The sequence below is a fragment of the Amphiura filiformis genome, chromosome 17 (genome assembly GCF_039555335.1).
Source record: "Amphiura filiformis chromosome 17, Afil_fr2py, whole genome shotgun sequence".
Lineage (NCBI taxonomy): Eukaryota > Metazoa > Echinodermata > Ophiuroidea > Amphilepidida > Amphiuridae > Amphiura > Amphiura filiformis.
In genome coordinates, this window is record NC_092644.1 from 30,130,797 (window position 1) to 30,145,980 (window position 15,184).

The 15,184-nt window shown below is 34.3% G+C and overlaps 1 protein-coding gene across 2 annotated transcripts in view; it reads left to right on the forward strand.

Annotated features, from left to right (window-relative positions):
- The window catches only part of LOC140137600 (uncharacterized), a 235,912-nt gene extending 230,874 nt beyond the window's left edge, over positions 1 to 5,038 (forward strand). For both annotated transcript variants that reach the window (XM_072159331.1, XM_072159332.1), the window contains exons 28-31: positions 2,110 to 2,415; positions 2,735 to 2,985; positions 3,505 to 3,547; positions 3,930 to 5,038. In XM_072159331.1, coding sequence (XP_072015432.1) covers positions 2,110 to 2,415; positions 2,735 to 2,985; positions 3,505 to 3,528 — 581 coding nt within the window. In that variant the 3' untranslated portion in view covers positions 3,529 to 3,547; positions 3,930 to 5,038. The remainder of the gene's footprint in view (positions 1 to 2,109; positions 2,416 to 2,734; positions 2,986 to 3,504; positions 3,548 to 3,929) is intronic.
- The last annotated feature ends 10,146 nt before the right edge of the window (positions 5,039 to 15,184 follow it).

Sequence of the window (15,184 nt, forward strand, 5' to 3'; positions counted from 1 at the left end):
ATATATTGATAGTAATCCGCGATGTTGTAAGGCCCGCCGATTACGAGCTGATCAAACTGTAGGTTATTATTATTGACATCGTGTAACGTGCTGTGATTAAAAGAAAAAAGAACAATCACCAAGTTCTCTCTAATTGCTTGGCTTCAATTATTAAGGCGCATATGAGGGGAGCATGACCTGCCGGTGTTTGCACTCAAATATTGAGACAAATAAAGATGATAAAAAGAGGAATTGTATGAGTTATATAAGAAGATCCTAATGCTTGATATAATAGATGTCATCCCCGCCCCACATGCATGATATATGAGGGGAAAGCGTTTCATTTTGATATATAATTGGCCTTAACCCAAGAAGTGCAAGACCTATGGAATTATAAGTGCGATTATTTACTTTTTTGACTAATTGTCTATCAGATCAATGTATTTAGTTTTAAAGCGGGTCAAATATGGCACCTTCCATCCCACTCGCCTTAATAAATAATTTTATATTTAAGAAATAAAGGGTAATGCATTATCCTTTACACGCAAATAATGTGTCCGAGCCGAACCCATTATTTAAACGTTTTTACTGCCGAGGACACATTTTTTGCGTGTAAACTGTCGCACCCTTTATTTCTATTCTATTACCACAAAATAGTGCGATTTAAAGAGAAAATATCACTTTTTCCCCAAATATTTCAAGTTGGAGCCAAATCGTAAGTGATAGAGAATATTGTAGAATTATTGAACGCGTAATCAAGCGTAATGCTTTGCGCAGAATGCGTAACGGCGCTAATATAATATATCGCGCTTTGTATATATAATTATGCGTTGTGATGCAAGAAGAACATAAAGTTTGTTGCCTTGGCCACTTTATTGTTAATTAATGGTCTTTCACGTGATGCGTTTCAACAAATCACAGTGCACGATTTTGAATAATGGATCTTGGAGGTAATAAAGTCTGCACAAAAACTAACGCAGCTGTTATAAATACACCTATAGCTTCAGAACCAATAACTGTTTTCACAATATTTTAACATAAAAAGAAGGCTGATTTATTTACGCGCATTTTGATACCCAATTTTGAAAGAAAAATACCCGAATTTAGCGCGAAGATAATGGCGGACTTAACGTGCTACAGTGCTGGCATAATAACCATTGATCGCTGTAAACTGCAACTTTTAAATTCGGGTATTTTTCTTTAAAAGCACTAGTCTACTGTGTTCTTAATATTGAACAACATTTGACAAATGGGGTATTAAAATGCGCGTAAATAAATCATCCTTCTCTCTTTGTTGAAATATTGTGAAAACAATTATTAGTTCTGAAGCTATAGGTGTATTTATAACAGCTGCGTTACTTTTCGTGCAGACTTTAGAATCCTCCATGATGGTTCGAAAAGCTGGAGGAATAATGTAATTTTGAACCTTAAACCTGTATAATATAATGATTAATTATAATATAACTATTTAAATGCTCCATGCTACTGGCTTCCTTGATATCTCAGTTAGTTAGAATACTGACTAGATACAGGAGTCCCAGGTTCAAACCATGGTAAATGATGAAAACCTGTTCTTTTTAAACAATTAAACCACTAATCTCGTGTACTTCACACAAATATATCATTTCATTGAATTTAAGTATTAAGATTTAACCGCTCGGGATTGCATTGTGTAGTGGTAGTGGTATAATTCCTAGGTTGGTGGTTCGAGAAGTTTTAAGGTCTAATCTTAAACAGTTAAAACTGTTTTAAGATATAACTGGTTGATCAGTTGATGTTCTAATCAGTTGATGTTCTAATTCATGGAAAATACGGTGCAATTAAGTTCTCTTGTTCGAGAACGCTTTATGTACAAATCAATAGGGCATCCAACATGTCCAATAGAGCAATCTGCAACTTTTGAATTTGCATGTTCCTTGAGATTTTGGATCACCGTGTCTTTATTTCTTGACTGATTTCAACAAATAACATGAATAAGGTGTTTGAGCTAAACATGCTAAAGGGTTCAACAATTAGCTGCTGGCTAGGACATGTTTGTCTTCTGTTGATCACTTACAGGAGTGACCAAGGAGCACCTTAACTCTTTTGCTATCTATATAGTAAAGTATACATTTTTGTTTTGATGCCTAGTGGTAACCAGTCGGGAAGTAGCTCTCTCCAACCTAGATGATGCGGATCCAGCTGATGGTAATGGGGTTGACTTTTTGGATGTTCGTTCAACGGTGAATTTCCTGGCAAGGCAAGACAAAGTTGACGTAGAGGTTACCATCAATGACGATGAAATACCAGAAAGCAAAGAAACCTTTGAGTTGGTACTATCCGATCCTTCGCCTGATGGTAACAATGCTCTGGCTTACCCATTTGTGATTTCGATCTGCATTAATGATGATGATGGAGGAACACCAGGTGATGTTGATGAGCCAACGGATGATGAAGGTAAAGTATTAAGCACAAGTTTTAATGAACAGAGACCAGGTGGCTAACGGGGGCTCAGGTTCACGATTAATTTGGGTGGAGAGGCTCGAATACCCTGAATACTAATAAGATGGTTTAAAAACCCTTTGGTCAGTAGAGATATCTTATGATTTGAGGTCATAAGGTGATTAACATATTTATGTTCTTCATATATTTGCACGAAAAAAAAAGAAGAGGGGCATTGATGAAAATCGTGATATTTCGTCACCTTAATAATAAGACTTAGTACAGTGTTGCCATTCTCAACTATACCATGATCTACGTTTCATATACTTTCTAGGTTCCACTGTGTCGAATTCCGTCATTGTTGGTATTGGTGGAGGTATTGGCTTGCTGCTAATGCTTGGCGTTCTTGGGCTCGTTGGCTGCCTGTACGTTTCACGCACTTCTACCACTAGGGCCGCTCCAAGACTTGTACAGCAACAACCTATACCTAGAAGGCCTTTGGTACAAGGCAATGTACCACCACCACCACCACCTTATTACATCGGTAATAATTACCCGCAGGACCCTAGATATGGAATTCCGCAGGTAAGATTCATACGATGGCATTAATTTGCAACATTTCGTTGTTAAAATTAACAGTGAAAATATAGGGTGCATTGCCGTCGGGCTACAATTTCAACATAGGACATATGATTTTAAAACTATAATAAATAACTAAATAAAGCAAATTTCAACATAGGACATAGGATTTTAAATCTATTATAATTAAATCAAATAAATAATAAAGTAAGATAAATAATACATTTTGGATTTATAGCGCATTTTCCCGATTATTCAAAGCGCTGTAATTTCGCTGAATCATCAGAATCAGATCGCATTAACTAGGCCAGCTGCACTGAGCCGAACCCGACGCAAACCTATCCGCACTATAAAAGTTTGTAACATCCACCTATTTGTGCAGCTCCCCAAAATCCATTTAGTGGAGGGCGTTTATTGAAAAGCATGTTTTAATATAGCCTATTACGTTTTGTTTTCTTTTTATAATTATATACGACATCTGACGGATTTAACATAATTCTGCGTTCTACCCTTTTTACCATACAGGGACGTAGAGGTTTGCGGTATTAATTGAGTGATTCAGTTAATGGTAAGACTAGTAGACTAAATTGCTGAATCTGCTTTAATGACAAAATAAATGTGAAATAAAAAGAACTGCCAAATGCTATAAGAGTTGCCATAACTCGTTGTTTCAGTAGTTGACACACATTTATAAATACATGTAACATCAAAGAAGATAATTTCACCTTAAAGATCCATTCAGTGATCCCAGCGCAAGTGTGAAAAAATGTAAATTGTTTATAAATTGCTTAAAAGTGAAGGATAAGTCATTCAAATTGTCATTTGGTATTTTTGAAATTACAAAACGAAGAAAACAGTAGTACTGACGAAGTTGAAGCTTGTGCTCAGAGATTTAAACTTAACTAATTTTGAATCATTTCTATAAACATGTAATTGTGTCTATTTTTCAGCGTATAAACCAAATGGTTACTTCAAGACAACGCATGAAGAGTGATGAAGATATTTCTATCCATAGCACATAGAAAATGAAGCCTTTTGAATAGTAGAATGTAGATACATTATGGATTTGTACTTGGATAGAAAATTAAAGTGTAAAATAGTAGTTTATTATTGCAAAATCCATACAGCAACAACCTGTACATACGCAGTAGGAATAACCCTTACTTACTTAAAGCAATATTATAACATTTTCAAACAAAATAGATAAGCATTTCTTTGCCATAAAATGTTAGCTTTTACTGTCAGATATATCCCTTTTATTTTTGAGCCGAACAACTACGGCAAAGCAAAGAAAATTGAATTTACTACCAGCGCACATGTCGCCAATACGTACCACTCCTTCGGTCATGTTGTGGTACGACCCTTTGTTGTGTATATCACTGCCTGCACGCCGTGACGTACTGTGTGTTATGAACATCGTGTATGCGTTCGGCTAATAATTCCATCGTAATAATAAAGCGCTGAATCAGCCTTTAATTCAAAATCGCGGATTTTGACAAAACTACAGCACTTAGAGTCTTGATTTTTGCAGGGTATATTGGTTTAATAAAGTACAATTTAATCGTGTAAAAAAGGAATTTTAAAAATTCAGTGAGGGCGTCTTCCTCAGCAAATGTTATAATATGGCTTTAATTACTAAAGTATTTTGTTTACTTAAACTATACTTACTTAAATCATACAGAGAAAATGGTTTTACATTATGTAATTGAAATTATTTGAGTTATATTTTTTTAAAGAATATATTGAATATTTAGTTTAAATTTTCAGTCGTTACCAAATAACAAAACATGTATTATACAAGGTAAAATGACTGATAAATATTGAGGGCTCATTGCAGCAAAACCTCATCTCCATTTATTTCCTTGGTGTTATTCATAAGCACGATTGCATTAATACACAACATTACGCAGCGGATGAGGCTTTGGTGCACTGAGCCCTCGATATGACCACAGTGGTGTGATGTTATTGTTTAGTGTACTCACATATAAAAATAAACATTCAAAATGTATATAAAATATAGAACTATTTTCAGGAGAGACGCTTAAATGGAACACTCATATATATAGAAAACAATGCCCAGAGGTTAAATGGTATAACTTGTAGTATTTTATTATTGCAAATGGCGACAAGCTGTACATACGTCATTGAAACAAAACTTACTTACTTGCTTGCTTACTTAAAAGTGCACAAAGAAAAGGTATTTGCATACGCAATTTATAACACCCCTTACTTAAAACTACTTGCTTACTTACTTAACTAGCTTTTTCACGTACAAGCTTAAAATTTCCCTGGACAAAGAACTAACAGCTTATTTGCGAGGTTGAGGTTTTTGACGTCAACGCCAACTTCTACGCTTACGCCAGTTATATCAATTCAACATCACTCTGTTGGAACTGCTTTGCAATTGATATATCTGGCGTACGGATAGCTAAAAGTCAATGGATTTATCTGTCGTTCAGCTAACAGTAAGCATTGACGTTAAAAGCAATCACAACCTCTCGCTATTATTGTCTTGGTTTACCTACATAGGAAACCTCAGGGAGCTATCGTGATTGGTGTGAATTGATTTACTTAATTACATACACAGAAAGAAACAAAAGGTGCTTAATCAAAAGGTTAAATGTTATAATTGCAAAATCCACATTTATTTCACAGGCGAAATAAACAACCAGGTGCTTATTTTGCTTTGAATGACACTTATATATATACCGTAAACGTTCGCCTAATGGCGCTATGGGCTCCCTTAATATAACTGAAATTTTAGACACAAACTAAACGTACCCTCCCATAAAAATCCCATCAGCAAAGGGCACATACCCTTAATTCTTGTTCGGATTGTAAGATGAGGGAGCTTTCTATTTGTACATGATATTTACTCCAAGGCAAAGGAGCCCAGGTGCGCCATTAGGCGAACGTTTACGGTATATGAAGAGCTCTGTTGCAAAAGCCTTTGCATCCACTTTTAGCCGACATTGAGTTGTTGACATGTCATTAGAGTGTGGGTAAAATACACATTTTGGTGGTTGTTTGGCCTTCATACCACCTTCCCTTCCCGTTTGGGAAATCTTAGGGAATTTCCGGAAATTTGAACTTAAATTAAAATGAATATAAAATTTTAGGAAAATATTTTTTAGTAGCCTTGAATGTTCGTTAACTATCAAAACCAAATGGAACAGTTTTGGGGTTACTATGGTTGAAAAAAATCATTGTAATTTACGTAAGCTGTAGCTTTGGAAATGCTCAAAAATGTCATTTTGTCGGATTTAATTAAAAATGAGATACTCCATTTTTTTGTTTTTTGTTTTTTGAAAGCATTAGTCAAGTTACATAAAGTAGTGTCACCAAATGAGCTCAAATTTGATTGCAAAGGTGGTTTCTATAAGGTTATTTTTTTGCAAAGGCCCTTACATCTACAAAAGGCGCGATATAAAATAAATAATAAAATAAATAGGAAGGCTTGAAAATTGTACCTACAATCAAGGAAAAAAGTCTTGGAACGCTTGCGTGTAAATAACGGAAAACTGTCACCCCCTCTCCCCCGTGCAATGTTGAGAATTGCCAATGTCTTCAGCGGTTCCCCAATGTGTTCCAACATTGCTTGATGGGAGAGGGAAGGGTAAATCATTGTTGTAGATGTCATGTTTCTTCCCAAACACAATATAGGTCATTTCCATGAACATAAGAAATTCTGCACGGAATTTCGACAGAGTGTGTAAAGCGTTCCAAGGACTTTTTCCTTGATTGTCTCTACCGAATGCAAAATATTTCATCTAAATTTCGTTTTTGTCTCATAACTCAAAAACGGAATGTCGTATGAGCTTCAAATTTCACACGATTTGAGAGTGGGTTATATACTTTGCAATCATAATAAAATTGTTGATAACGAATTTGGTTTACTTAGGAAGTGGTCACCGAAAACACCCCATATGCTAAATTACACACGTTTCATAATTATGGCTCTAAACTGCTCTAAAATGTCGATTTTGTCCATAACTCAAAAACAGAATGTTGTATGAGCTTCATATTGTACACGATTTGAGAGGGGATTATATGCTTTGCAATCATAATAAAATTGTTGATAAAGAATTTGGTTTATTTAGGGAGTGGTCACTGAAAACACCCCATATGCTAAATTACACACTTTTCATAATTATGGCTCTAAACTGCTCTAAAATGTCGATTTTGTCCATAACTCAAAAACAGAATGTTGTATGAGCTTCATATTGCACACGATTAGAGAGTAGATAATATCCTTTTGAATCATAATAAAATTGTTGATAAAATGTTGAGTTATTTAGGGATTGGTCACTGACAACACCTCCTATGCTAAATGACACAAGTTTTGTAATTATGGCCCTCTTCTGTATGATACTGAGTCAATTTTCGTTTTTGTCTCATAACTCAAAAACACTACAAATGCATTTTTCGTACAATATCACAATGTTTTGCAGCATGTTTCCAAAATGGTTTTTAATGTTATTAAAACGTTATGTACCCTTTATGATATAACCTAACGTGTAAAATGTATGTTTTCTCTAAAACTTGTGTTTACTGAGTATAGGCACATCCGAGCGAATCAGAAAGATTATGATGTAACAATTTGAAACAACGCTTTTCTGAATAGTATTTATAACAAAATCCGCTTTTGCGATGAGAAAAAAATAAAAGAAAAAAAACAAAACAATTTAATACACTAAAGAAAAAATAAAGACCACCATTGGGACTCGAACCATGCACATCAGTCAATAGCCAAAAGGTTAACAGTCGGAGGACTAATCCGCTACGCCACGCTGCCATTGCACAAACGAAGTAACAAGTTTTGTTCTTTTATAGTAGTCAGGTATCGGGAAAGTGTAAACTTGTATAGTAGAAATGGCAAAGTGTATCAGTTTACCATAATGACAAAATGGTCCAAAATCGACATTTTATGAATTTTTGAGGCGCATCTCATGACGCGTAACGTTCGTTTACATTTGCTATACCAATTGAGAATGTTTAATGCATTAAAAACATTCTCATTGGTATAGAATGACACCTTGATCTCTTATATGAAATTTGTTAACACGATTTTACCATTTTGAATTGGTAAAATACAATATATATGCGTATTTCTTTCACGATTACTATAAAAGAACACAACTTGTTACTTGATTGCGAAATGGCAGCGTGGCGTAGCGGATTAGTCCTCAGACTGATAACCTTTGACTATTGACCAATGTGGTTCGAGTCCCAATGGTGGTCTTTTTAAAAGTATATTCAATTGTTGTTTTTTTCTTTTTTCTTTTCTTTTTTTTTCTCATCGCAAAAGCGTATTTTAATATAAATAATATTCAGAAATGAGTTGTTTATGCGTATTTATTTCAATTCAAATTGGTAAACTTAACTGTTAACAAATTTTATATCATTCCTGTTGCAATAAAACATTTTCAATTGGTATAGCAAATGTAAACGAACGTGACGCTTCGTGAGATGCGGCCTAAAAACATAAAATATCGATTTTGGACCATTTTGTCATTATGGTAAACTGATACATTTTGAGGTTTCTACTATAGGGTGCTTGCATGGAAGATCACAAAGTTCAAACCATCCTAAAGACACGCTCCAGAGGACATGCAAATGCACGGAGTACAATACCAATCACCTGTTTAACTGGTTTTGATCAAAGTAATTCTTTGTACTCCATGCATTAGCATATCTTATGGAGCGTGTCTGGAGGATGATTTGAACTCATGACCTTTCGTGCAAGCACTCTATACAAGTTTACACTTTCCCCGATACCTGATTACTATAAAAGAACAAAACTTGTTACTTCGATTGCGAAATGGCAGCGTGGCGTAGCGGATTAGTCCTCAGACTGATAACCTTTTGACTATTGACCGATGTGAATGGTTCGAGTCCCAGTGGTGGTCTTTTTTTAAAAAGTATATTCAATTGTGTTTTTTTTTTCTTGTTTTTCTCATCGCAAAAGCGTGTCTTAATAGAAATAATATTCAGAAATGAGTTGTTTCAAATTGTTACATCATGATCTTTGTGATTCGCTCGGATATGCCTATACTCAGCATACACAAGTTTTCCAGAAAACATTTATATATGCCTATACTCAGCAAACACAAGTTTTAGACAAAACATTTACATGTTGGGTTATATCATAAAGGGTACAAAATGTTTGAAGTTTTAATATAACATTGAAAATATTTTGGAAACATGCTGCAAAACATTGTGATATTGTAAATAAATGTATTTGTAGTGTTTTTGAGTTACGAGACAAAAACGAAATTTGACTACAGTAGAGGGCATAATTACGAAACTTGTGTAATTTAGCATAGGAGGTGTTTTCAGTGACCACTCCTGAATAACCCAACAATTTTATCAAAAATTTTATTATGATTCAAAAGGATATTATCTACTCTCAAATCTGGTGCAATATGAAACTCATACAACATTCTGTTTTTGAGTTATGGACAAAAACGACATTTTAGAGCATTTTAGAGCCATGATTAAGAAACGTGAGTAATTTAGCATAGGGGTGTTTCCAATGACCACTCCTAAATAAACCAAATTCGTTATTAACAATTTTATTATGATTACAAAGCATATGATCCACTCTCAAATCGTGTGCAATTTGAAGCTCATACGACATTCCGTTTTTGAGTTATGAGACAAAAACGAAATTTAGATGAAATATTTTGCATTCGGTAGAGACAATCAAGGAAAAAGTCTTGGAACGCTTGCGTGTAAATAACGGAAAACTGTCACCCCTCTCCCCGTGCAATGTTGAGAATTGCCAATGTCTTCAGCGGTTCCCCAATGTGTTCCAACATTGCTTGATGGGGAGAGGGAAGGGTAAATCATTGTTGTAGATGTCATGTTTCTTCCCAAACACAATATAGGTCATTTCCATGAACATAAGAAATTCTGCACGGAATTTCGACAGAGTGTGCCAAGCGTTCCAAGGACTTTTTCCTTGATTGTCTCTACCGAATGCAAAATATTTCATCTAAATTTCGTTTTTGTCTCATAACTCAAAAACGGAATGTCGTATGAGCTTCAAATTTCACACGATTTGAGAGTGGGTTATATACTTTGCAATCATAATAAAATTGTTGATAACGAATTTGGTTTACTTAGGAAGTGGTCACCGAAAACACCCCATATGCTAAATTACACACGTTTCATAATTATGGCTCTAAACTGCTCTAAAATGTCGATTTTGTCCATAACTCAAAAACAGAATGTTGTATGAGCTTCATATTGTACACGATTTGAGAGGGGATTATATGCTTTGCAATCATAATAAAATTGTTGATAAAGAATTTGGTTTATTTAGGGAGTGGTCACTGAAAACACCCCATATGCTAAATTACACACTTTTCATAATTATGGCTCTAAACTGCTCTAAAATGTCGATTTTGTCCATAACTCAAAAACAGAATGTTGTATGAGCTTCATATTGCACACGATTAGAGAGTAGATAATATCCTTTTGAATCATAATAAAATTGTTGATAAAATGTTGAGTTATTTAGGGATTGGTCACTGACAACACCTCCTATGCTAAATGACACAAGTTTTGTAATTATGGCCCTCTTCTGTATGATACTGAGTCAATTTTCGTTTTTGTCTCATAACTCAAAAACACTACAAATGCATTTTTCGTACAATATCACAATGTTTTGCAGCATGTTTCCAAAATGGTTTTTTAATGTTATTAAAACGTTATGTACCCTTTATGATATAACCTAACGTGTAAAATGTATGTTTTCTCTAAAACTTGTGTTTACTGAGTATAGGCACATCCGAGCGAATCAGAAAGATTATGATGTAACAATTTGAAACAACGCTTTTCTGAATAGTATTTATAACAAAATCCGCTTTTGCGATGAGAAAAAAAAAAAAAAAAAAACAAAACAATTTAATACACTTAAAGAAAAAATATAGACCACCGTTGGGACTCGAACCATGCACATCAGTCAATAGCCAAAAGGTTAACAGTCGGAGGACTAATCCGCTACGCCACGCTGCCATTGCACAAACGAAGTAACAAGTTTTGTTCTTTTATAGTAGTCAGGTATCGGGGAAAGTGTAAACTTGTATATTAGAAATGGCAAAGTGTATCAGTTTACCATAATGACAAAATGGTCCAAAATCGACATTTTATTTTTTGAGGCCGCATCTCATGACGCGTGACGTTCGTTTACATTTGCTATACCAATTGAGAATGTTTTAATGCAACAGGAATGACACCTTGATCTCTTATATGAAATTTGTTAACACTTTACCATTTTGAATTGAAATAAATATATATGCGTATTTCTTTCAATTCAAAAGAACACAACTTGTTACTTCGATTGCGAAATTGCAGCGTTGCGTAGCGGATTAGTCCTCAGACTGATAACCTTTTGACTATTGACCGATGTGGTTCGAGTCTCATTGGTGGTCTTTTTTTAAAAGTATATTCAATTGTTGTTTTTTTTTTTTCTTTTCTTGTTTTTTTTTTTTCTCATCGCAAAAGCGTATTTTAATATAAATAATATTCAGAAATGAGTTGTTTATGCGTATTTATTTCAATTCAAATTGGTAAACTTAACTGTTAACAAATTTTATATCATTCCTGTTGCAATAAAACATTTTCAATTGGTATAGCAAATGTAAACGAACGTGACGCTTCGTGAGATGCGGCCTAAAAACATAAAATATCGAGTTTGGACCATTTTGTCATTATGGTAAACTGATACATTTTGAGGTTTCTACTATAGGGTGCTTGCATGGAAGATCACAAAGTTCAAACCATCCTAAAGACACGCTCCAGAGGACATGCAAATGCACGGAGTACAATACCAATCACCTGTTTAACTGGTTTTGATCAAAGTAATTCTTTGTACTCCATGCATTAGCATATCTTATGGAGCGTGTCTGGAGGATGATTTGAACTCATGACCTTTCGTGCAAGCACTCTATACAAGTTTACACTTTCCCCGATACCTGATTACTATAAAAGAACAAAACTTGTTACTTCGATTGCGAAATGGCAGCGTGGCGTAGCGGATTAGTCCTCAGACTGATAACCTTTTGACTATTGACCGATGTGAATGGTTCGAGTCCCAGTGGTGGTCTTTTTTTAAAAAGTATATTCAATTGTGTTTTTTTTTCTTGTTTTTCTCATCGCAAAAGCGTGTCTTAATAGAAATAATATTCAGAAATGAGTTGTTTCAAATTGTTACATCATGATCTTTGTGATTCGCTCGGATATGCCTATACTCAGCATACACAAGTTTTCCAGAAAACATTTATATATGCCTATACTCAGCAAACACAAGTTTTAGACAAAACATTTACATGTTGGGTTATATCATAAAGGGTACAAAATGTTTGAAGTTTTAATAACATTGAAAATATTTTGGAAACATGCTGCAAAACATTGTGATATTGTAAATAAATGTATTTGTAGTGTTTTTGAGTTACGAGACAAAAACGAAATTTGACTACAGTAGAGGGCATAATTACGAAACTTGTGTAATTTAGCATAGGAGGTGTTTTCAGTGACCACTCCTGAATAACCCAACAATTTTATCAAAATTTTATTATGATTCAAAAGGATATTATCTACTCTCAAATCTGGTGCAATATGAAACTCATACAACATTCTGTTTTTGAGTTATGGACAAAAAAACGACATTTTAGAGCATTTTAGAGCCATGATTAAGAAACGTGAGTAATTTAGCATAGGGGTGTTTCCAATGACCACTCCTAAATAAACCAAATTCGTTATTAACAATTTTATTATGATTACAAAGCATATGATCCACTCTCAAATCGTGTGCAATTTGAAGCTCATACGACATTCCGTTTTTGAGTTATGAGACAAAAACGAAATTTAGATGAAATATTTTGCATTCGGTAGAGACAATCAAGGAAAAAGTCTTGGAACGCTTGCGTGTAAATAACGGAAAACTGTCACCCCTCTCCCCGTGCAATGTTGAGAATTGCCAATGTCTTCAGCGGTTCCCCAATGTGTTCCAACATTGCTTGATGGGGAGAGGGAAGGGTAAATCATTGTTGTAGATGTCATGTTTCTTCCCAAACACAATATAGGTCATTTCCATGAACATAAGAAATTCTGCACGGAATTTCGACAGAGTGTGCCAAGCGTTCCAAGGACTTTTTTCCTTGATTGTCTCTACCGAATGCAAAATATTTCATCTAAATTTCGTTTTTGTCTCATAACTCAAAAACGGAATGTCGTATGAGCTTCAAATTTCACACGATTTGAGAGTGGGTTATATACTTTGCAATCATAATAAAATTGTTGATAACGAATTTGGTTTACTTAGGAAGTGGTCACCGAAAACACCCCATATGCTAAATTACACACGTTTCATAATTATGGCTCTAAACTGCTCTAAAATGTCGATTTTGTCCATAACTCAAAAACAGAATGTTGTATGAGCTTCATATTGTACACGATTTGAGAGAGGGGATTATATGCTTTGCAATCATAATAAAATTGTTGATAAAGAATTTGGTTTATTTAGGAGTGGTCACTGAAAACACCCCATATGCTAAATTACACACTTTTCATAATTATGGCTCTAAACTGCTCTAAAATGTCGATTTTGTCCATAACTCAAAAACAGAATGTTGTATGAGCTTCATATTGCACACGATTAGAGAGTAGATAATATCCTTTTGAATCATAATAAAATTGTTGTTGATAAAATGTTGAGTTATTTAGGGATTGGTCACTGACAACACCTCCTATGCTAAATGACACAAGTTTTGTAATTATGGCCCTCTTCTGTATGATACTGAGTCAATTTTCGTTTTTGTCTCATAACTCAAAAACACTACAAATACATTTTTCGTACAATATCACAATGTTTTGCAGCATGTTTCCAAAATGGTTTTTTTAATGTTATTAAAACGTTATGTACCCTTTATGATATAACCTAACGTGTAAAATGTATGTTTTCTCTAAAACTTGTGTTTACTGAGTATAGGCACATCCGAGCGAATCAGAAAGATTATGATGTAACAATTTGAAACAACGCTTTTCTGAATAGTATTTATAACAAAATCCGCTTTTGCGATGAGAAAAAATAAAAGAAAAAAACAAAACAATTTAATACACTTAAAGAAAAATATAGACCACCATTGGGACTCGAACCATGCACATCAGTCAATAGCCAAAAGGTTAACAATCGGAGGACTAATCCGCTACGCCACGCTGCCATTGCACAAACGAAGTAACAAGTTTTGTTCTTTTATAGTAGTCAGGTATCGGGAAAGTGTAAACTTGTATAGTAGAAATGGCAAAGTGTATCAGTTTACCATAATGACAAAATGGTCCAAAATCGACATTTTATGTTTTTGAGGCCGCATCTCATGACGCGTCACGTTCGTTTACATTTGCTATACCAATTGAGAATGTTTTAATGCAACAGGAATGACACCTTGATCTCTTATATGAAATTTGTTAACACTTTACCATTTTGAATTGAAATAAATATATGGCAGCGTGGCGTAGCGGATTAGTCCTCAGACTGATAACCTTTTGACTATTGACCGATGTGAATGGTTCGAGTCCCAGTGGTGGTCTTTTTTTTAAAAAGTATATTCAATTGTGTTTTTTTTTCTTGTTTTTCTCATCGCAAAAGCGTGTCTTAATAGAAATAATATTCAGAAATGAGTTGTTTCAAATTGTTACATCATGATCTTTGTGATTCGCTCGGATATGCCTATACTCAGCATACACAAGTTTTCCAGAAAACATTTATATATGCCTATACTCAGCAAACACAAGTTTTAGACAAAACATTTACATGTTGGGTTATATCATAAAGGGTACAAAATGTTTGAAGTTTTAATAACATTGAAAATATTTTGGAAACATGCTGCAAAACATTGTGATATTGTAAATAAATGTATTTGTAGTGTTTTTGAGTTACGAGACAAAAACGAAATTTGACTACAGTAGAGGGCATAATTACGAAACTTGTGTAATTTAGCATAGGAGGTGTTTTCAGTGACCACTCCCTGAATAACCCAACAATTTTATCAAAAATTTTATTATGATTCAAAAGGATATTATCTACTCTCAAATCTGGTGCAATATGAAACTCATACAACATTCTGTTTTTGAGTTATGGACAAAAACGACATTTTAGAGCATTTTAGAGCCATGATTAAGAAACGTGAGTAATTTAGCA